General features: G+C 41.6%; 1 protein-coding gene across 2 annotated transcripts; it reads right to left on the bottom strand.

Moving 5' to 3' along the window:
* Window positions 1-891: 891 nt before the first annotated feature.
* On the bottom strand, window positions 892-20468 carry Znf367 (zinc finger protein 367). Of its 2 annotated transcripts, none has more exons than XM_052728465.1 (5): window positions 19911-20468; window positions 12619-12769; window positions 9080-9199; window positions 7636-7774; window positions 892-3422 (listed from the first exon to the last, which is right to left on the bottom strand). In XM_052728465.1, the coding sequence occupies exons 1-5, from the start codon at window positions 20301-20303 to the stop codon at window positions 3200-3202; spliced, it is 1026 nt and encodes a 341-aa protein (XP_052584425.1). In that variant the 5' UTR covers window positions 20304-20468; the 3' UTR covers window positions 892-3199. The 2 variants fall into 2 exon arrangements, with proteins under 2 accessions (XP_052584425.1, XP_052584426.1); XM_052728466.1 differs by lacking the exon at window positions 19911-20468 and adding an exon at window positions 19601-19694.
* Window positions 20469-23515: the final 3047 nt, after the last annotated feature.

Raw genomic sequence — 23515 nt, 5'->3', positions numbered from 1 at the left:
CCCCAGCAAAAGGGCAGGCTCACTACACTCCTTTTTACGCTAATTTAAGGCCTGGGATAGGGCTGGCAACAGTTAATACTTAACTACACCAGAGCCTTCCACATAGCAAAGCAGATAAAAACACTTGCTACTAAGCCCGATAACTTGAGTCTGATCCCCAGAACTTACATGTTAGAGTGATCCAACTCCAAAAGTTATCCCCAGGCCTCCACACATAAGCCTTGGCACATGGTCACCCCCTATGTTTTTCTTTTCCAAAAATTAACTACACCAATATAGTTGAATGAGAAAAATAAATTAAAAAAGGGGACATGACTGTTCCTAGGTATGGTGGTGATTTATTGTAGGAAAAAGGGAAAATATAGTCAGAGGCAGAGGCATCCGGAGGAGTCCAGAATAAACAAAACTCTGAGCCAGGCCATGTGAGGAGAGTGGGGAAGGAAGAGACAAGAGGTCAGAAGGACCAGCATAGCCAAAATAGTTGTATTATATAGGGAAAGCTGGGGGAAGGGCAGCCCAGCCCCTAGGTAGGAAAATTCAGGGTAGGCAGTGGGGTATGCCAGCCAGGAGGACCCTATAACAGATAGGGACTGAGGGATGCTGGGAGAACTTGGTGGCCACAGTCTACTTTGATATGTTAGTAGGCACCTCAGTCAGCCATTTGTCCCAGGTCTAAGACCTAACTTCAGTATATGTAGCTCAGTAGTACGATGCTTGCCTAGTTTTTTTGAGTCCCTGAATTCAGTCCCCACAACCTTAAAAAAGCTGTCTGAGACTGCTAAGATAAAGGATGTCAGGTGTGGGTTGTTTCTATTTTTTAGGGTTTTTTTTTTAATATCACCTATTTTATTTTTGATAGAGAAATTATAAAAACTGCAAGAATGACCCATGTACTTTGTTTTAAATTAAAATAAAATTTTATTTAAAGCATCTTTTAAAATTACAGCATGTTTATTAATATGCTGTTAACTCTGCCAAACTACAACTTAGCCATATGAAGCATAAAACACTTCAAAAATCTGAATGTAACCACATTTTTAAAACAAAAAGCAGTCATAACACACCTCAAATTTTAGATGCCAATGTATTTTGTCCAAGTACATACCTTATATCAAAAAAAAAGAAAAGAAAAAAATGCTTTAAAACATGGCCAATGGTAAGCAGTTGAAATAATTTCTTAAACTATCCAATCATACAAATAAAAAATACTTGGGAACCTAAACTACAATGGTTGACAAAAATCAGCTGGAGAAACAAACAAAGCCCTTACTTTTTATCATCTGTGAATTGGCTAACTGCATTTTTCAAATTGTACTACTGTCCTTAAGGTGAGTTGATCAGATTTTAAACTTCCCAATACTGGTGAGTGTTGCACTTTGATCCATATACTCCCATTCATCTGAGGAAAAATTCTAGAGAAAATGTTGAACTCCAAACCAAGAAAATTCAGATGCTATGGTCTCTTACCATACTTATAAGTGCTCCAAGTTAAAATTCTACATACCAAACTACAAATAAAATTCTTAGACCATTACAAATATAAATTCTGTTATTACAAAAAGCCCCTAAAGATCTGTCATTGACTATACAGAGGAATTCCATTTTTAAAGTATGTCCTCGTCATACACATTATTGTAACTACCACTTCTTCAGTTTCACACTAGTGCTTCTCAAGATATTTCCTTACCTCCCCTCTCCAAGGCTACACAATTTAACTACCTGTGTACTACAACTGCTGAGATTTTTGATAACAAAGCCTACATTCTCAATAATGTGTAATCTAAACTTGTAGGGTGCTATCTCAACTCAAAGGCACTGAAGAACCCATTTTCTTCCTATTACTTTGAAGTCTCCAATTAAGGAGTCTATAAATCACCATGTTCTGTATATAGTTTCATTCACCTTTTAATAAAAGCTCAAGTAACAGAGATTTCTGACTCTATAAAAGAGATGGCTGCTCAGCCCTGGGATTCTGTTCATGCCTAAGTACACAACGTGTGTTCAATAACTTCATCTATTTGGAGAAAATGGTTTTGAACCACCAGACAACACACTTGCAGTTAAAACTATCTCAGAAGCCTGCATATTTGAGTAGCTAATATTTACTCAAGTGTTTAACTGATAGCTAAATTTAGTGAACACAAAATAGCTTGGCATGTTATTCTGAAGTGAAGCAGAAAGGTGGCAATATGCACTGAAAATATAAATATGGAGGCTTCCATCCGCTAATAATGCTAAACAAGCAGTACAATTAAAATTTAGTGTTTACTATCAAAAGACCTAAAACATTTCACTACAAAACAACCCTGCAGATGTCCCTTTTATTAATATAAACATAAGTGCCAATCTCATTACAGGGCCCATAAAAGATCTCACTGGTGTACACACACACACACACACACACATACATGTGCACCAGTTGCTGGGTTACCTAGACTTTGCAAGATTAATCACTCAGATCCAGCAGCTGAGCAATGTGCAAAACTCCCCAGTCAACAAGCTGGGTGACGAGCTTTCTAAGCGTCAGCATTACAGTTAGTTAAAAAGCCCAGAAAGATGCGATGAGACTCATTTTACACCAATATAAAAAAACTCAACTACTACCCCTTACCAAGATCCTCAAATACCTATTTTCTTCCAAGTCATAACTTATAGCATCTTTCCAAATAGCTGGCCTTCCATTTCTCTAGCCCTATTGGGCATGCTATTTTGCAATTTAAAAATATGTATTTTATACATATGTTTCACACTGCCCTGCTTCAGTGTTTATAGTACTGTCACACATACTAACATACACTGTTTAAAATGATCTTATAAATAATCTATTTCAACCTTCTTTGGCTATTTGAACCAAACTGTTTTTTCATACAAATGTCTTATTCACAAAGTGCTTCCTGTGAGAACTGCTTCCAATGAATGCATTAAACTTGCAAAACCTAGCTTCCCACAACATGTAGCTTCTACCCTGTAACTGCAGTCCATATTTACAAAATATTTTAAACTTTACATCAAATCCATTTCTGTATAAAAAAAAAGTGCAATTCTCTCTCACCCCATGTCTGAGGCAACAACATTCTTCATGAGTTTCTACAGAATAGCAGCCTATGATAAGCAAATAAGGTGCTTAGCTTATGCCCAAGGATCTACTTTGTAAGTATGCTGGGCAGTACTTTTGTACAGTGAAGAGTCAGTGCTGGGGCTACTGGCGGAGTGGTGCCCCTGTCAGGTTGGCCAGCTCAATGAGTGCCAGGGCCCCATGCAGCCGCTCTCGCTGCTCCTGCAGCCGGCGCTGGGCGCCGCTCTTCTCATCGTCCTCTTCATCAGACTGGAGGTACTCCATTGGGTCCTGCTGCTCCTGATCAGCCTTCTGTACTAGCTTGCCTTTCAGGGTGGGGGTGCGTTGCTCTCTCATTTCCCAATACCTGTGTGAAAGGCAGACAGGTTATTTATATGGTAGATATCAGGTTGTCATATATTTTCTTAGTGGGGCTGGAGAGATGGCTCAGTAGTTAAGAGCACTAGCTTCTATCCCAGAAGACCTGGGTTAGGTTCCCAGCACCTATATGGCAGTCTGCAGGAACTGTCTGTACCTCCAGTTCCAGGGAATCTGATGCCCTTTTCACGCCCCCATGAACTCCTGCACACATATACACTCAGGCATACACACATAAAATACTTTTTAAAAAATAGTTTGTAATTCTCAAAAGATGAAGCATGAACAGTAAACAAACATGTAAAAAACAAAGTTCAACATCTTTAACTATCAGGATAATTAAAATTACACTGAGATCCTATCTTGCCTCAATCAGACCTATTACATACTGATAGGAACATAAATAGTTTAGCCAATTCTGAAATATTGTGGAGGTTCATCAAAATACTCAAGATGCAACTGCCACATGACCAAGCTGTCCCACACCCGAGTCAACAGATCATAAGATACTTGCACACACAGGCTTGCTCAGCACTACTGACAGTAGCCAAGTTATAGATCAGCCTAGGTTTGAGCAAATGAACAAATGAGAAAATGTTGTATATATACATTATTGGAACATGGTCCAAGAATGGAGCACAGATTCTGAGTGCCTGTGAGAAAACTTCAAGAAACCAAGACCAGAGTCTTGTGACCTCAGTTTCGGAAAAAACACGAATTGTTTTTGGATTGTACTTTTGTGACCCTCCCAGGTGTAGTGGATAGGAATTTACTTCGGATCATTCATTACAACTGGCTATTGTTGTTTGTTTATATGCCTCTATGGAAAAACATGTTTCTGCAGTGTGTGGCTTGCCCACCATGTACAGCTTGACCTTGTGACTGTATGCTTACTCATGTGACTCCTCTTAACCCTCAGAGTATGAACTGTCTAATGCTCTAACTAAGTTGGTTATTGCATAAGACTTTAGTCAGGCTCATTTATTGGCTCCATTCTCCCAGGTCCCACCACCTTTACAACAGTAAATAATACATAATGGATTTTATTCAGCCATAAAGAACAAAATTTAGACAGAGAAAGACAAATATCATGTTTTCTTTCATTTGTGGACCTCAGACTTTACACAGTCTCGTTAAATCATTTATCTGCATGTCCTGAGAGTAGAAACATGAGTGTCTCAGGGAATGAAGGTGACTAGGAAACTGGAGGATATAGAGGAATTACTGTGATCAAAGTACCTAATAGACTTTTATGTATTTTATGAAGCCCATTACAATATCCAATGAATATACTGTAATAAAAATGAAATTTTGTCAAAGCAGTTCTTTAGTAATTGTTTTTCTGTGACTATTCAGAGGTAGTACATGGGAGACCCATTTATATAGGGAACTTGAATTCAGGAATGAAGACTCCTCTTTGTGGTGATATTTTATTTGTGCTCTAACAAATAAAGCTTACCTGGGGATCAGAGGACAAAGCCAGCCACTATATTAAACACAGAGGTCAGGCAATGATAGCACACATCATTCAGAGGGCAGAGATTTTTATCCAGATCTCTGAGTTCAAGGCCACACTGGGAACAGAGCCAGGCAAGCCTTTAATCCTAGCACTAGTTAACCACAGAGGTCTGCAGGTCTGTACAGACAAACAGGAAGTGATAGAGCTGGGCAGAAAGAGGAAGTGACATAGCTGGATGGAAAGAGGAAGTAAGATGGCAGGGCACAGAAAGGTATATACAGAAAGGTATATAAGGCGTGAGTATACAGGAAGTAGCTCTCTTGGGCTGAGGATTTCCAAGTGGTAAGAACTTGTGGCTGGCTTATTCTATTCCTCCGATCTTTCAACTTTCACCCCAATATCTGGCTCCAGGTTTTTTATTAATAAGACTGTTTAGCAATTCATATTACACTTCTTCAGGCATCTATAATCAAAAATTTGCTGTTTCAGTTCTTACACTCCATTCTCTAATCATGTGTTTGCCATTACACTATGTGGTGCCCTGGGTATGTAGCTCAGTGGTAGAACATTTGCATAACATGTATCAAGGCCCTGAGTTCAATCCCTAGCATCAGGAAAAAAAACAAACAAAAACCCCTACCTCTATGATTATATATGAATGAGCCTTAGGAGCCAACCTATCTTATCCTCTAGCTCAGTGATAGAACATCTGCCTAACATGTACAAGGCCATGGGCATCGGTAGTCTCAAAACCACAGGGGAAAAAAAAAGCCTATTTATTTAACAAAACTATGGGTTGTTTTGTTTTTTCAAGACAAGGTTCTCTGTGTAGTCCTGCTGTTCTCTACTCTGTAGTCCAGGCTGGCCTCTTAACTTTAGAGATCTACCTGCCTCTGCCTCCTGAGTGCTAGGATTAAAGGCATGTGCTACAACTGCTCAGCATTTTTTTTTGGGGGGGGGGGGGGGACACGACAATGGTAACTCTTGGCAGGATTAAACATTAAATCTATGAAATATGACCAACAGCTGGGCATGGTGGCACATGCCTTTAATCCCAGCACTTGTGAGGCAAAGGCTCTGTCAGTTCAAGGCCAGCCTGGTCTATAGAGCAAGTTCCAGGACAACTAGGGCTATACAAAGAAACCCTATTTCAAAAAAACCAAAATATAAAAAAGGAAATATAATTAAGTAAATAATGTTAGTAATACACAGTTTATCCAAAAACTTAACACTAGTTTTAATTCTAGCCTGGTCTTATTGTAGCCACCTGATAACTCGAAAGAAAAAATGTAAATGTCCACTAAATGTCTAAAGTGCATATTTAAATGATAGTGCCACCACAAAAAAAGTGTCAATATGAAGCCCTGTATACTAATGCTCAAGCTTTATTTATAATAGCTAAAAGCAACCCAAACATCTATCAAAAGGTGATTGATTAAACAAGCTGACATAGAGCTACACAATAAATTACTATCCAGAAATAAAAGGAATGGGTTGATACACTCAATATGGATGAACCTCAAATGATGCTGAATGAAAGTAGTCATTTGATGACATTTCTATAAAGCTCTAGAAAATATAAATTAGTTTACAGTCCCAGCAGATCAGTGCTAGCTGGGGAAAAGTGTGGGAAAGAGGGGTTACAAAGGAGCATGAGAAAACTTGGATATGACAGATGCATCCATTACTTTGACTATGGTGGTTCCATGGTATAGACACACATCAGACGCATCCAACTGTACACCCTAATATATACAACCTATCATACATCAATGATACTCAATAAAACTGTTTTAAAATTATATACAAAAACAGCTGGCTGTAGTGACACATGCCTTTAATCTCTTCACACTGGAGAAAAAGACATGAACCTCTGTGAGTTCCAGTGCAGCCTAGTCTACATGTCTCCATAGTAAGTTCCAGACTTGCTAGGACTACATTGTTAGACTTGTTTACAAATAAATAAAATAATACAACCCCATCATTTCAGGAAATCTATGTCCTCACACTAGGAATATTGGCAGTACTGAAAGAACTATTAGTTCGGTACAAGTTGAGGACTAGAACAAGAGAATGACAACAGGCCGCTGGGGCTCTGAGTACTACAGAAAAGGATTGGGCTCCATACTCAGAAGTACCTGTAAAGTGGGTCCCAGCCTGTTTGTTCTAAATGTTCCTTGGTAGGCCAGGTAAGCCTTTCCTGAAATGATGTTAGTTTGAGTGAGAAATGAAGGTGAGTGGAATGGCTAAAGGAAGAAGTGAGCCCTCCAGCCAAGAGCACAGAGGTATCAAAACAACAGCGGCATGGTTGTTAATAAATGTCAGCCCCCTGTGGCATGGCCAGGGGGAGGTAGGGCTGTAGCAGCACAATAAGGGACCCAGGAGCATTGCAGAGAATCTGTAATGATGTTTACAACAGACGAGTCTTTAAGTCAAAATATCCTCAGAGAAAGATTTTTATACTGATCTCCTTGTTGCCATAACTTGCAAATTCATGAGTGTTCCATATTTTTCAACAGTGAAACAAAGAAAACCAAATATTCTGTGCTTGAGGCATACAATTATATTTCTATCACAAACAAATCCCAAGCACTCTTAACAACTCTATAGGAAATTAAGAGTTATTCTGAACTATTTTATGATGTATAAAGTAATTTATTTAAAATAAGAGAATTCTCAAAATTTAACACGGGCCCAAGCCCCAAAGGCATCTTTCTGGGAGACGACACACAACAGGCCTTACTTTGCCAGCCACTCGGCAGCAGCCTTGTTGTCTGCAGACTGATGTTTGCTCAGTGTGTCCGTTGGCTCTTCTCTCTTCAGCCTGGCATAGGGGTGCTTTGGACAGTGGCGGTTTGCATGGGTGAATCTGCTTAGGCAGCCTTTAAAACACAGAAGAAATGCTCACTAGAATCTGGACATTCAGACATACGAAACATGTCCAGCTTCAATGTATATAATAAAGTAAATGGAAGGCAGAGACGTTGAATTCTATAACCAAACAAGCTTTTATAGTCACATCTATGGGATCCATTGCCCTCTTCTGACCTCTGTAGGCACCAAGAACACATATGGTAGACATGCAGGTAAACACATGCTCATAAAATAAAATAAATTTTAAATAATAATAAAATTTTCTATCAAGTCAGACATGGTGTTGCACACCATTGATTCCAGCACTCATGAGGCAGGGGCAGGTGGATTTGAGTTTGAAGCCAGCCTGGTCTATATAGGGAGTTCTAGGCCCTGCAATGCTACACAGTGAGAACCTGTCTCAGAAAGAAACAAAAATTTTCCTCTCGTATGTGGAAACTAAAAATAAATAGCCTATAAACATAAGATTAAGATTTAGAAAAATAATCAAGAAAACTACAAAAAAAAGGGACAGAACTATACTGAAATATAACTGGAAAATTATAATTTTTAAAAATATTTTTTTGGATACTGTGATTTAAAAAATAACACTTCGATGGCTCAATGGGGAAAGGTACTTGCAGCCAAGCCTGATAACCAAAGTTTGATCCCTAGAATCCAAGTGGTCCCCTGACCACACGCACTAATAGATGACCTTAAGAAAAGATACACAATGGGGCTGGAGAGATGGCTCAGAGGTTAAGAGCACTGGCTGCTCTTCCAGAGGTCCTGAGTTCAATTTCCACAACCACATGACAGCTCACAACCATCTATAATAGGGTCTAATGCCCTCTTCCGGCATGCAGGCATACATGCAGATAGAGCACTCATACTCATAAAATACTTAAATAAAAATTAAAAACAGAGGCCGGGCGGTGGTGGCGCACGCCTTTAATCCCAGCACTCGGGAGGCAGAGCCAGGTGGATCTCTGTGAGTTCGAGGCTGACCTGGGCTACCAAGTGAGTTCCAGGAGAGGCGCAAAGCTACACAGAGAAACCCTGTCTCGAAAAACCAAAAAAAAAAAAAAAAAAAATTAAAAACAGAAAAAGAAAAGATACACTTACTCCAGGTAATAAAATACCTGTCTAGCATGCGCAAAGACCTGGGCTTAATTCATAGCATGGGGGTGGGAGGCTTATGATGCTTATAAAATCTTTTCAAAAATTCTCTCTTCTCAAAAAAATCTAAGTAAAACTACCAGCTGAGCTGATTACTAAAAATCTAAGTAAAACTTACTCTAACTACTCCTGAAATATCACTTCTAACACCATACCATTTTCTGAACAGACAAAAGGCTTCTCTCCAGTGTGAAGACGCTGATGTGTTTTGAGCTGTCCACTCTGAACAAAGGCTTTTCCACAATCTGGATAGTCACACAGATACGGTCTCTCACCTAAGAAGATAGACATCATATCAGAACTGAGGCAGCAAGGCAAGAGGAGGACGGGGCAGGAGAAAAATCCTCTTTACATGAGTCAGAACTCCAGCGAGCAATGACACACACGTCACAGTGCACACAGGCAGGGGACAGAGTGGCACCAGAGCAGCTCTCCTCTGCAAAGCACACTACTTCTTCTAGCCTTGAGGATTTAGAAACCCAGGTTCTAGTCCTTGATATCAGCATCTTCAGCTTATGTATACTTTTCTCCTCAACACTCCAACTATGAGCTCTTTCCTGATTTACAAATTATCTCCAACTCCTGCTTTCTATGGTTATTTCCTTGGTCTCACTCAACCAAAGGGGATTCTCTAATAGCCTGCTAGCTGGTCGCTAGCCTCCTTCATACACTGTACTCCAAGCTGGAGGCACCAGCACAGAACACTGCTTTTGTATTTGTAATACCAGTAATTCCTCAAACCATCCCAAGCCCTGTTGAGCTCCTGGGACAGCTGAAAGTTGCTTGCTGATTTTTAAGTGGTTCCTAATATCTTCTCTGCATACAGTGTCACCAAATTCATTAGCTACTTGGAGAAGGATCTTTATTTTCCTCCAGAAGAGACATTTCAGCCAGGAGGCAATGCCTTTTTATCTGGTTCTTATGCTTAAAAATACTGGTGATGGTGGAGCATGCCTTTAATCCCAGCACTCAGGAAGCAGAGATAGGCAGATCTCTGTGAGTTTGAGGCCAGTGTGGTCTACAGAGCTAGTTCCAGGACAGCCAAGGCTATAAAAAGAAATCCTGTCTCCAAAAACAAAACAACAAAACACCCACACCGTTTTCCCTACCCATTCAAATCCAGTCACATAGGCTTTCAGCTGCACTTTGTATCTCCTCATGAAGTGTCCTGTGGTGCTTATTTACCATAGGCGTCTCCTGCAGAAATTCTTCTACTTTCTGCTTCATTTAAATTTCTACATACAACACAGTGCTAAACTAGATAAGGTGCTCAAAACTGTCAATCATAATTAATATATTATTTATTACAAGTGACAAACTTTTAACCAATTACAATTCTTTCAATATGACTCAAAACAGTGACACATCCCTTAACATCACAGTATCAATAGGCACACTTAGTCATGATAGTTACATATAACTTAAATACTGAGCTACAGGGACATTGGTTTTCACAATGAATAGCTAGACAATTGGACATTTCACAATGTCCATTTGGACAGTGCACAGCTTTCCACAAAGTCTGTGCTATCAGAACTTAACTGTTTCTTGGGGAACTTGAATTCAGCATCTGCTTTTTTGTGTCCCAGTAGCAAACCAAGGTACAGAAGCATCTGGGGACATACAGCAAAGTAGTAGCAGATTAGGACAGAAACATGGGACTTTCTTCATTAGGGCCCATAATCTTTTTGTTTGTTTTTCATTTGTTTTTACATCCCAACCAAAGTTTCCCCTCCCACCTCTCCTCCCAGTTCCTTCCCCCCACCTCCACCTCCACCACATCCACTCCTCTTCCTCTGTTTCTCTTCAGATAAGGGCAGGTCTCCCATGGATATCAGCCAGGTATGGTATATCAAATTGCAGTGAGACTAGGCACCTACTTTTCTTTAAGGCTGAATGAAGAGGCAATCTGGTAGGAGGAATAGGTCCCAGAAGTGGGCAACAGAGTCAGAGACAGTTCCTGCTATCATGGGGCCCATGATCTTAACTGACTCTTTCTTACACTGGCAACAAGAGCTCTGCAGCCTATAAAGCAGTTACTGGGGAGGATTCAGACTAATAAGATTGAAAAGACCTTCAAAAGTCCTCAAAATTGTATTATTTCATGAAGCAATAGTTTTACTGATTAAAGTCAAAGCCTCTATCTTAGATTACAGTGATTTTTAACTTAAAAAATTTGACTCAGCCAGGCAGTGGTGGCGCACGCCTTTAAACCCAGCACTTGGGAGGCAGAGGCAAGTGGATCTCTGAGTTCAAGGACAGCCTGGTCTACAGAGCAAGTTCCAGGACAGGCTCCAAAGCTACACAGAGAAACCCTGCCTCAAAAAACCAAAAAAAAAAAAAAAAAAAAAAAAAGAGTCCAAGTTCAAGCCGGGCAGTGGTGGCGCACGCCTTTAAATTCAGCACTTGGGAGGCAGAGTCAAGTGGATCTCTGTGAGTTCAAGGCCAGCCTGGTCTACAAAGCGGGATCCAGGACAGCCAGGGCTACACAGAGAAATCCTGTCTGGGAGGGGGGGAGGGGGGGGAAAGCCCAAGTTCTAGATGAGTGCTGCTCAGTTGAAACATACTGTGGACACTGGAGAGATGGCTCAGCGGTTAAGAGTACTTGCTGCACTTTCAGAGGACCCAGATTCACTTCCTAGCACCCACGTGGTGGCTCACAACCATCCCTAACAGTTCCAGGGGATCAAATGCCTTCTTCTGGTCTCCTTGGGCACCAGGCACACATACTGCGCACACACATACATGCACACAAAATATACATACACATAATAAAATAAAATCTAAAAACAAAAAAAGAAAAAGAAAACAAGCCAGAAGTGGTGGTGCATGCCTTTAATCCCAGCACTCAGGAGGCAGAGGCAGAGGCAGGCGGTTTGAACCCAGCCTGAGTTCCAGGATAGCCAGAGCCATATAGTGAGACCCTGTCTCAAAAAAACAAAAACAAAAAACTACAAACCAATAATAATAAAGAGAGAAAGAAAAAGTAAAAATAGTTAAAGCTAATCTGTACAAATAAATCATATTTATCTAAAAACACTATCATTTCATTATATACTAACAATTATTGACGAAATTATTTACTGACAATTTAGAGTAGCACATCTCAAGTGTTCACAGGTCATGCTAGGAAGTGGATGCTGTGTTGGGCAGCACAATTTGCAAGACAGTTGCAATGGGTTTTCATCTACAAACTATGAGATTTACTGTAAGGTTCCTCCTCCTGGGGTTAACTTTATGGAAAGAACGTGGACCTTCTACAAAGTATTTTGCTTTCTACATGGTATTTAAAATGCAAGGATTTCTATATTTGTCTATATTTATATATTTTTCTATATATACAAATAAAAATGTATGACATGTAAGTGTTAAGAGCAAACAAATAGAATTCAGGTAGGTGGAAGTGAAAAAAATTCAGTAATAATGACACAATTGACATCTATAATGACTATGTTAAGTTTAAAAAACCTAAAACCACCATTCCCCACCAAAAAGCAACTGAGTAAACAGTAGCTGATTTTTAAAACTTCACAAATAATGTTGGCAATAAGAAAATATAAGGCAATTTATATGAACATTATTTAACCTAATTAAATAACATTAATTAACCTAAATAACTAATCAAGTTTTAATCAAATATTACTTGTAATATTACTTTTAATCAAATATTACATCTACAATGTTGTCATCTTACCTGTATGAGTCCTTTTGTGAGCTTGGAGTGATTTCTCCCTTGGAAACACCCTGTTACAGATGTTACAGCGGATCCTGCTGGACGAATGCTCTCCTTCATTTATTAAATCCCGGACAGTATCTGCTCTAGGTCTACCACGTCGGATTCCATCCTGTTAACATTGTTTATAAACTTTAATATTTCCTATAATCATTAAAGCAGTGTAAGATACAAACTGAGCAGCATCAGCAAGAATAGTAGAGTAAGTGGCTCCAATAGCCCACCTCTCCACAGATAACAGAAAACTACTAAAATCAACGGTCACAGACTCAGAATAAACTACCAGCAACTAACTCATCAAATACTGAATCAACAAACACCCTCACAGCATTTTCACTTGCCCATTCTTTCTTTACCCAGTAGCACCCTTCAAAAGGTCTGTATTCTTAAGTGTGTGACCCTTGTCCCCACTTGCAGAGAGAGCAGACCAGACCCTATTATGAATGAACTGTCTGCTGTGACCTGGATGGGGCACTTGATGGACTGACATAAGGCACTTGTCTCTGCCTCACCTAATTTGTATATCTCTCAGGACATAAGACTAACTATTCAGAGGGCATTGTTCACAAACCTTGTAAAACAACCTGCTGTTCTCTGGACCAAAAGATTGGTTTCAGCTAAAGCAAGCAGACACAGGAAAAGCCTGGGAGAGAAAATCAGGGAGAAAGTTTCTTTGTAAAGTTAGGACACCGAAAAGCACAGAAAACTGAGCATACGCCCAGAAAATCCTGAACATAGTCAGAAACTCTACCTGGGGCTGATCAAGCTTAACACACAAGAAAGTGAAGGCTATAACAGAGCTGTAAACAGCTGGGTAAGTAAAGTGTATCCCTAGCTGAGGATGTAGCTCAGGGTGTCAAGGCACTTGCCTATGTCAGAGGCCTTGAGCTTGATCTCAATCCTCTGCACTAGAAAGGGACATTATAAAAGGAAATGACACAGAAGTAGTTTTAATAGGCTACTGAAGCTAAAGTAATGTGAATTCAAAATAAATTAATTATAAGTTTAAAAGGCGAATTAATAACTTCAAGATAATCACCAGAAAGTTTAAAAAAAGAAATTAAAATGGTGTGCTAGGGAATGTCAGCTCAACATACAAGGCATCAATAAAGAAATTGAGAAACAGACCAAGTAGAATGAACAGTAAAAAAAAAAAAAAAAATACCACCAGAAGTCATTTGTCATCTGTAACTACTTTAAAAGTAAGGAGGGCAAAGTGTCCCATTAAAATGCTGGGACTGACAGATTTTAAATGACAACTACATGCTATCCACAAGATTTAATTTAGATAAAATATGAATATATTAAAAATGAAAGGACATAAAAGATAATTACAAATATATTCACACCAAATAGACTCCCTCATATGCATAACTAAAAATGGCATAATTAATGGGAGAAATAGTTCAAAATGATCTAGAGACTTCAATAATGCGTTAGGCAAATAAGCAGAAGGACCACAAAGAAATGAGGACAGACCCCGCCTTAGAATGTAAAATACATCTCAATAATGTATCCTAAGCACCTTTTCTGGCCACAGAATGAACCTGTAAGTCAATAGCATATGGAAAACTGGAACAAACCTATGAGAATTAAACACTCAAAAGCTATACAACACAAACGAGAAAATACTTTTATATAACTGAAAACAGATTACAACTTATAAGTCAGGAATTTGAAGGTCTAAAGAAGACATTAGTACAACTCAAAACAAGCTCCCAGAGTCTGTGGCTTGGTTTGCAGAACTGGAAAGGATCATCCTGTATGTGCTAGGAAATGGGGCTTTAGGATCACTGTTCAATACAGGGACTTAAACAGTGATGAAAAGTTTTGAAAGCTGTACAACAGTCAATATCCTAAATGCCACTGAATTGTACACTTCATAATGTTAATAATTTAATGTCATATAATTTTACCTTAATTAAAAAAACAAAGGTGCAAGCCTTTAATCCCAGACTTGGGAGGCAGAGGCAGGTGGATCACTGTTGAGTTCAAGGAGGCCAGCCAAGACTACATAAGCCTCAAAAAGAGAAAAATAAAATTAAAAAAAAATAAATAAAGAAACTATAATGGCACATACCTGTAATCCCTGCACTCAGGAGCTGAGGCAGGATGATTACAAGTGAGGCCTGTCTGGGTTACAAAGTGAGACTCTATCTCAAAACCAACCAACAAACAAAACACTCCAAGACAACTTGAATAGCTGATAGCATACCAACATGGTCACAAATATATTCCAGTAATGGAACATACCAGCAAAAGGGGAAACTGAGTATTGTTCATGGGAAGTCTGTACTATCTTTCCTAAACTAAAACAGCATGTTTTTCTTTAAAAATTCCTTTTATTTTCCAGGTAAGTTGTCACATACATAGGTTACATGAAAAACAGTGCTACAAGTATCATGCAAAGCTACACCCAATATAAAGATGTTGTCACTGCTTTCCATGTAAAAACCTACAGGTTTCCAAAGCTTAAATCTTAGCCTCAAACCTAGAATGATAATTTGGCTCTGACCAAATTTCCTTCAGTCAGTTTTCACTTTCAAAGAGAAACTCACGCCAGGCATGGTGGCACACACCTTTAATTCTAGTACTGTAGATCTGTGAGTTCAAGGCCAGCCTGGTCTACAGAGTGAGTTCCAGGCAGCCAGGACTCACAGAGAAACTCTGTCTTGAAAAACCAAAAAGAAAAAGCATAATTAAATAACCCATTACTATTTTCTTTACTACTAGAGAAAAATAAAACAACATGTTCAGTTGTAAGGGGTGCATAAATACAACATACTTGCCATGTACAGGTAATAGTTCAATAAATGTATTCTTTTAATTAAGGAGGTAAGGTAGGAAATAATCATCTAATGTCCCAAATAAATGAGCAGCATTTACTAGCCACACATATCTGTGTACATGTGTTGCATACATGTGTGCATACATCTGGGAGCCAGAGGTCAATGTCAGATGTCCTCCTCTAGCCCTCTCCACCTTATTTTTTGAGACAGGGTCTCTCACTGAACCTGAAGCTCACCATTTCTACTAGGCTAGTTAGCCAGAGGCCCTGGGATCTGCCTGTCTTTCTACATCCATCACTGTGGTTATAGCTGTGCTTCACATAGCTTTTATGTGGGTGTTAGGGATCTGAACACAGGCCCTTATGCTTATGCAGCAAGCATTTCGCACCCTGAGCCACCTCCCCAGCCCCAACCATATATATTAATAAGCAGTATTACTTGAATAGGCCATTTTCAATTTAGTCTTAACAATAAGAAACACCATGTTTCTAGGCAAGTTTATCAGCAATCAATTTTGTCTGTAGCCTGAAGGACAAATCTTGTCAAAACTATTGGTGACTCAAAGAAAATGCAATGCCAACCTGAAATTCTGGACGATTACGTCACTTAAAAACTTTTGCATACAGAATCTCCTGCTTTCTAAGAGGCAGATGAGTAATTCTCAAAGTGTTTATAGTCATGTGAAGACAGAAGACCTAAAAAGTCCTTGAATGTTTTAGACAAGTTCAAATAAAAGGCCTATCTTAGTGTTTCTATTGTGTAATAATAGAACACCATAAATCAAAGGATCAAGGCAGTAAGCAGCACTCCTCTTGGCCTCTTCATCAGCTTTTGCCCCCGGGTTCCTGTCCTGCCTTCCCTCAGTGATGGAGTATGACCTCAGAGTTGTTCCTTCCAAGTTGCTTTTGGTCATGGTGTTTTAATAGCAGCAATAGAAACCTATGTAAGACAAGGCATAAGAACCCAGAAAGAAAGAAAAGCAGATCTTGAGAGATGTTTGTATGCCCTGACGAGAGCATATAATGAATCATATATCCCTTCTCACATTCGGGTCTGGATCTAAACTCCTATGATGCTCAGATCTGCTTCCTGACTCTACTTCCCACTTAGATCTGTCTGCACAACTTCCCAAATCTCCATTGCAATTCATCTGTCAAACTATGTACCCTTACATAAAGCATCTCAACTGATAAGCTATAAGTTATGTATGCTTACATCAGCTTAATATTTTAAAAGAATCCCTAAAAGTCCATTTATATGTGATACATACAGGAAGAATATGGTATAGAGAATAAAAATAAGAGTTCTGGCTAGGTACCAAAAGTTCCGCTACCAATCATATGACCTTAATCTTGGGGACTCTTTTTCTCATTCTTCAGCAGGTAAACAAGATTAGATAAATGAAAAAATTCAGAGTGCTCAACAGAGGGCCTGGTTGTTTACTTCTAACATTACAAAGTGCCCACTCCATGCCAGGTAATAAACGATAGCTACCATGCTAACAGAATAGGTTTTTATATGATGATGATGATCAGAAATTACTATATACAAATCAACTATGTGCAAGACTACATACACTCTAAATGTTTGGATATTAAAAGTGAATACAGGACAGGGAAGTGCAGGTTACAAGTGAATGGTATCAGAGAAGCAGACCACAGCATTCATCATGAATGCAGTCTGACAGGGAGCACAGGTGCACTGACTGTGGGATATGCTATCCTGGAAAACATGAATGCCATACCTGTTCTTTCCCCTCGAAAATGCAACCACCAGGAGATAATGTTAATAATTATGCCTTTGATCCCAGCACTCGGGAGGCAGAACCAGGTGGATCTCAGTGAATTCGAGGCCAGCCTGGGCTACAGAGTGAGTTCCAGGAAAGGCATAAAGCTACACAGAGAAACCCTGTCTCTAAAAATCAAAAAAAAAAAAAAAAAAAAAAAAAAAAGATAATTATGCACCAATAGTTATAAATGATCTTGAAATAAGGGACCAAAACAAGCTGGCATGTGACAGATACTCTTTATCAACTCAGAGAGACAGAGTAGGTAGGGTAGGGGCAAACAAAAGAGCAACAGAAAGCTGACACAGGACGCACAACTCAGATGTTAACACCTCCCCTGGGAGTCATAGCAACAAACAGAAAATAAACACTGCTCTCACTCACAGCTGTTAGTGCCTCAGAGTGGCATAATGAATGGTGGCGGCAGAAGCACTACTAACACTAGCTACACTACAAACTCATCTCCATCTTCCTGGAAAGTGAGCAGACTCAGCCAAGCATCATCATTCTCTCAAAGCCTGGGGAGGGAGATCATCACTGTAAGAACTTTAGAGGCAAAACAGCATAAGGGAGACTGGACTCCCTCTTTAAACCAACATCCTGACCAGAAACCAAACAAGGTCCCTTTCTCAGGTAAAAACATATTCCAGCACTCTCTCTTAAGTTTAGAATCCTAAATGAATTTCTGGAGCTGCACCTGGATCCCTTCATTAATAAAAAAAAGAACTAGAATCTGTTATCAAGTCATTTCTGAAAAATCACAAATATTCTGTGAGAAGGGAAGAAATATATATAACAGCCTTTTCATTTCCACGTTATTTCTGGTATATTTTCCTCTAAAAGAGGTGAAAATGGAGAAATAAAACTTAAGCTTATGCACTGTAAGAACATTTACATAGATCTGTGTAAAGGTAAGTCTGACTCAAGCCAAAAGAACATAGTTATGATTTTATTTATTTGCAACAGGGGTTCTCAGCCCATGTAGTGAACCCTTTCGGGGTCAAACGACCCTTTCACAGGGTTTGCCTAAGACCATCAGAAAACATAGATATTCACATTACAATTCATAACAGTAGCAAAATTACAACTATGAAGTAGCAACAAAATAATTTTATGGTTGGTGCCACCACAACATGAGGAACTATATTCAAGGGTCGCATCATTAGGAGGGTTGAGAACCAGTGATTTACAACATCATTTTTCTTTGATAATCCAAAAATACTGAGTTAAAACTAAGATTAAGTCATGAGAGGAGGAGGTAAAGAGATGGCTCGGTGGTTAAGAGCACTTTTCCAGAGGACTAAAGCTAGATTTCCAGCACCGACATGGTGGCTCGTAACTGTCTACGATTCCAGTTCCAAGCATACACATGTGCAACAAAAACATATATACATGCAATAAAAACATACACATACATGCAAGAAAAACATATATACACAGAGTAATAAAATTAAAAATTAAGAAGTCACAAACACAAAACCTTCCACAAGTATTTGTGCATGTAAGCCTTTAACCCGCTTAACTATACAATGCATTTTCTAAGAAAGACTAAAACATTAAATTAATACAAAAATTATAGATACCTAAGGCACCTAAGATGACATCTTAGGAGGGGCTACCTAAAGTCAGCAACAGCAGCTGTTCCCTACACCAACACAGGTACTACTACCAACATCCCTACTGTTCTTTCAAATATACACTGAAGTGCAGTTTCAATACTTGAAGTATGTCAAAGCAGTCTTACAACTTTACTGCTCTATAATAATAATGCCACTAGTAAAGGCTGTTTCCTTCGCCAAAACAGTTTCAACGTTCTAGCTGGTGACCATAATGTGACCAAACTTGTTTCAATTTATAAACGAGGTATCCCTTTATCCACTAGGTGATTTGCTCGCTACATCTGTAGCAAATTATGTTACTCAGGCACCCAACCAACAGAACTCGAATATTTATTCTGTATTAGCAACATTTATTCCACACACAAATTTACCGGCACCTTTATAAAGCGCTGATGACTGAAAGTATTAAAGTCTAGCCCCACGGATATAGTATCAGGTCCATCCAAGCAGTCACCGCGTACCAACACTCAAGCAAGGCTCCCAGCCACAAAATCTTGACCATCAATCACTCCCACTAGCCAGCTATGCGATCTTAATGAAGACGCTTTAACAAACCCCTGCTCCGGATGTAAAGTGTACATTGGGGCATGGTGGCGCTAGCCTTGAATCTCAGCACTCAGAAGGTAAAGGAGGGTGGAACTCTGAGAGATCGAGGTCAGCCCGGTCTACTTATTGAGTCCCAGGCCAGCCAGGGCTACATAGTGATATCATGCCCTCTACCCCCATGTAAGCTGGAGCCAGATGCTCACATCCTTTCCCAGATCTAAGAAGCCCACGGTTGCGAGATTACAAACAGTGCGGGGCGTCTGGACCACGGACACTGCCAGCCTCCCCTTCATCACCCCGCTGCACCTGCTACCCTCAGCCCGGTCTTAGAGCCGCCCCCGTCACGTGACCGCCCCGCCCGCCGTCCGGTTTTGGCGCGCGGCAGTGACGTCAGCGTCCTGTCAGCCACCGCCCCCGCCGCCCCGCTTTTCCTCCCCGGCCCCGCCCCACTGCCGAGCCGCGCCGTTAACGGGCCCCAGGCTGACCCGCGCCCGGGCCGCCTGCGCCGCTCACCTTGAGGTGGCCGCTGTCGGGGCTGCTCGCCTCCTCCTCGTCCTCCCCGCCCGACGCGGCGGCCACCGAGGTGGTGGATGGTGGCGCACCCCGCAACGTCGGGAGCTCAGCCGCCGCGGGCAGCCCAGCCGAAACGACGCCGCCGCCCGCCGCCCCCGGGCTGAGCGTCACGTTATGCGCGTTCTCGCCCCAGCGCCACGGGTACACCATGAAGTCGCTGAAGCCGGGGCTGGTGGGGACGAGCGGCGGCGGCTGCTCGGGCTCCCCCACGCCGCTGCACGGAGGCGTTGCCGGCGTGGTCCTGATGACTGACACCAGCACGCGCTTCGGGGAGTCGTGGCAGAAGATGACCGGCGGCGGCTCCGCCATGGGTGCCGGGGCGCCGCGGATCATGCTGGCTCGTCTGCAGCCCTCGCGCTCTCCGCTCGAGCTTCGATTGCTCGCCCGCGCTGCTATGCCTCGGCGCCTCACAGCCGCCGGCTCATGGCAGGCAGCTCTGGACGCTCAGGCTGCAGCAGCGGCGCTGACAGAAAACGGAACGCGCAGCGCTGAGTCCCCGAGAATAACAACCTGCCGCCGCGGTCCCTGCTCCGGCTTTTCCCGCGTTACATTTCGCGCCTGGGCGGAACCAGTCACCGCGAGGACCCTGCGGCTGGCCACCGCAACGAGTGACAGGTCGCGCGGACCAATAGCAGGGTCCAGGCTATGTTCCGTCCGGAGGGGGCGGAACCAAGTCCGAGCGCGGGTCCTTACTGCCACGTCATTGGCCGCCGCTCTCATATTTTTTTTGTCCTGAGGGCCAACTGCGTTCGAAAGTCTGTAGGAGCGCGCGTCTCCTCCTGACACACCCGTCGGAAGCTCCGCCCCCCGGATGAGTCCCGCAAAAGAGGGGAGGAAAGGAGGCTGTTGATTGGAGAAGCTGCGGGGAAGGGGCGTGGAGACTGTTGGTGGGCGGTGGAGAGCATCTTCGGCCCCGCCCCCACCAGAAGAGGTCGGGGCAGGAGTCTGCTGATTGGAGAAGCTTCGGGAAGGGTTGCTGCTGGGCAGGAAGGGGCTCCACATCTCCCTTCTCAGCCGGTCCCCGCCCGCCTGCAGCCTGTCTGTGACTGTTGGGCCGTGGTTCCCGCGCGGAGCCTGTTTAAAGGGCCGTGGCCGTGCCGGGCCCTCCGCCCTCCCCTGAGCTCGGCGCCAGCAGGGCACCGTTTTGTTTTTGTTTTTGTTTTTTGTTTTGTTTTGAGACGAGTCTCTACTGGCTGTCCTGGAACTCACTATGTAGACCAGGCTGACCTCGAACTCGCACGTTCCCCTGCCTCTCCATTACTAAGACTAAGGCGTGCGCCATCACGCCCGCCTAAGGGTAGGATTTTTAGTGGAGTCCTGTGACCAGCCTCGCTAAAGATGAGTCCTGCAGCGTTCCTTGTCTCCTGGAACTTGCTGCTGTGCTCAGGACCGTGGTCGGGGCACGAACGGCCATGCGCTCGTGGAGCCGCCCGCTCCCCTCCTCTCTCTGCACCCATCACTGGAACCGAGGCAAATCAAAGGCCCACCTTCTCACTGGAAGGTGCAAGCGGGGCTCCAGCTCACTTGCTTCCAGTGTTTCCCAGGCAGTCTGATGCTGGTAGCAGTTCAAAGTAAAGACTTGAATCGATGAATAAATTAAGTGGTTAAAGGATAGAACTGGTAACTGTGGCCTATTTGCTGTGTTTTCCAGGCAGCCTGATCCTAGTAACGGTTCAGTAAAGATTTTTTGTTTTATATATTGAATGAATATCCAGTGGTCAAGCGATAGAACTGGTAAGTAAACTCCATCATAAGTGCAAAATAACACACTTAACTAAACCTTTTAATACAAAGCTATGCCTAAGTTAATTTAACCACAATTTTGTTTTGTTTTAAAGGAAACTGCCCAAGTTAACAAATCAAAGCAGCCAATATTGTGAGTCTTATGTTTTGCTTTATTTTATTTTTTTAAGTGGAGAAATTACATTTTATTTTTGGGTAAACAATATATATGGCAAGATACACAAATCTGATTTCATGGAGAGAAAGTAACTTGGGAACAAAAGTGAAAATATTTCAAGAGGATACACTGAATAATTTGTATCTTTAAAGTAGGAAAGTGAAAATATCTTTTCAAAAAATAAAGAACTGGGCAGACAGAGATGGCTCCGTGGTTAAGAGCACTAGCTGCTCTTCCAGGGAACCTGAGTTGTGTTCTCAGCACCCAGTGGTGGCAGCATGTGACTCCTGTCCGAGGGGATCTGATTCCCTCTTCTGGTTTCCTAGGACAATGTATGCACATGATATACATAGGAGGCAGCAAAACACCCGTACACATTTAAAATTTTACATAATATGTATTCTTTCTTTCCTAGAGGCTGGCCACCATAGCCTGTGTCTACTGTATGTGTGGGGGCAAATTCAGTTTGATACTTTAATAGTCAATCTGGGAACTGAAAGTTCAGCTTTTGTTTCCCTTAATGTAATAAAATTGTAAAACAACAAAAAACCTTACTACAATTGTTGGAATCTACTAAAATCTATTTGATAGTTGATAGTGAAAGGGAAAAGTGATATGGCTATCAGGAATACTTGAATTAGGGGGCTGGGCAAGAGCCAACAGGGTAAACTCTGGCCAATAGTTAGTACTCAGCATTCACAACATGCCCATATGCAAGATGAATCACATAGCAAGCAGGACACTGACTTAATGCTTCTAAAAATCACCTTTGATCAAGGGTGACTGGGCAACTCTGCTGGCTTCCAGCCACAGGAGAATGAAGAACATGCCAGGAATGTGGGGATTCACCTGAGTGATTCTGGAGAACTGAGATCACTCCAGAGCTGCTTTTGGTCCCACTCTCATGCCACCAGGGAGCTATAGGAAATGTGTGGTTATATTCCTGGTGTCTATGTCCTGGATATAATTAACCAACAGCCTAATGATGTATAATAACTCTGAAGACACACCAAAACCCATGTCAGGCAGGGTGGTGGCAGCACATGCCTTTAGTCCCAGCACTTTGGAGGCAGAGGCAGATAAGTTCAAGGCCAGCCTGAGCTACACAGTGAGTTCCAGGACAACCAGGGCTGCACAGAGAAACCCTGTCTCAAAAAAAAAAGAAAATCTCAGAATACTGATTACATTATTTCAGTTAGTCCCATTGTTCAAAAATGTAGTCCCTAGTAGGGGGCTGGGAGTGTGGTTTAGTGGTACACCTAGACATGTGTAAGGCTTTGGGCTCAATCCTCAGAACCCACTATGGAAAGAAAAAAGTCTCTCGATAGAAGTCTTTTAAAATACACCTGAAAGTCTCAAAATGGAAGTAAAAAAGGTTTTTCAACTTGAAAATGTAATATATATTACATCAAGAAGCACAAATCTACTTTATTGCTATTAATAAAAAAAAATTTTATACTAAGTTTGGGACACTAAACTTCTGGGTTCTTTGTTGGTGGTGGTTTTGTTTTTGTTTTGTCTTTTTCAAGACAGGGTTTCTCTGTGTAGCCCTGGCTGTTGTGGAACTCACTGTGGAGCTCAGGCTGGCCTCAAACTCAGAGATCCATCTGCCTCTGCCTTCTGAGGGCTGGGACGAAAAGGCATG

This window comes from Peromyscus californicus, unplaced genomic scaffold (assembly GCF_007827085.1).
Source record: "Peromyscus californicus insignis strain IS unplaced genomic scaffold, ASM782708v3 Scaffold_8__1_contigs__length_139910024, whole genome shotgun sequence".
In the NCBI taxonomy this organism is placed as follows: Eukaryota; Metazoa; Chordata; class Mammalia; order Rodentia; family Cricetidae; genus Peromyscus; species Peromyscus californicus.
Note: the sequence above shows the minus strand (reverse complement) of the source record. Positions and strands in the feature narration are given on the sequence as shown.

What these genes read in the sequence shown, in the direction of transcription:
- Znf367 (XM_052728465.1), bottom strand. Translation starts at nt 20,303, where the DNA reads ATGATCCGCGGCGCCCCGGCACCCATGGCGGAGCCGCCGCCGGTCATC. An exon ending in CCGACAGCGGCCACCTCAAG is followed by an intron (nt 12,770 to 19,910) that starts GTGAGCGGCGCA and finishes CAATGTTAACAG; the next exon opens with GATGGAATCCGACGTGGTAG. An exon ending in GCTGCCGAGTGGCTGGCAAA is followed by an intron (nt 3,423 to 7,635) that starts GTAAGGCCTGTT and finishes CCTTTCACACAG; the next exon opens with GTATTGGGAAATGAGAGAGC.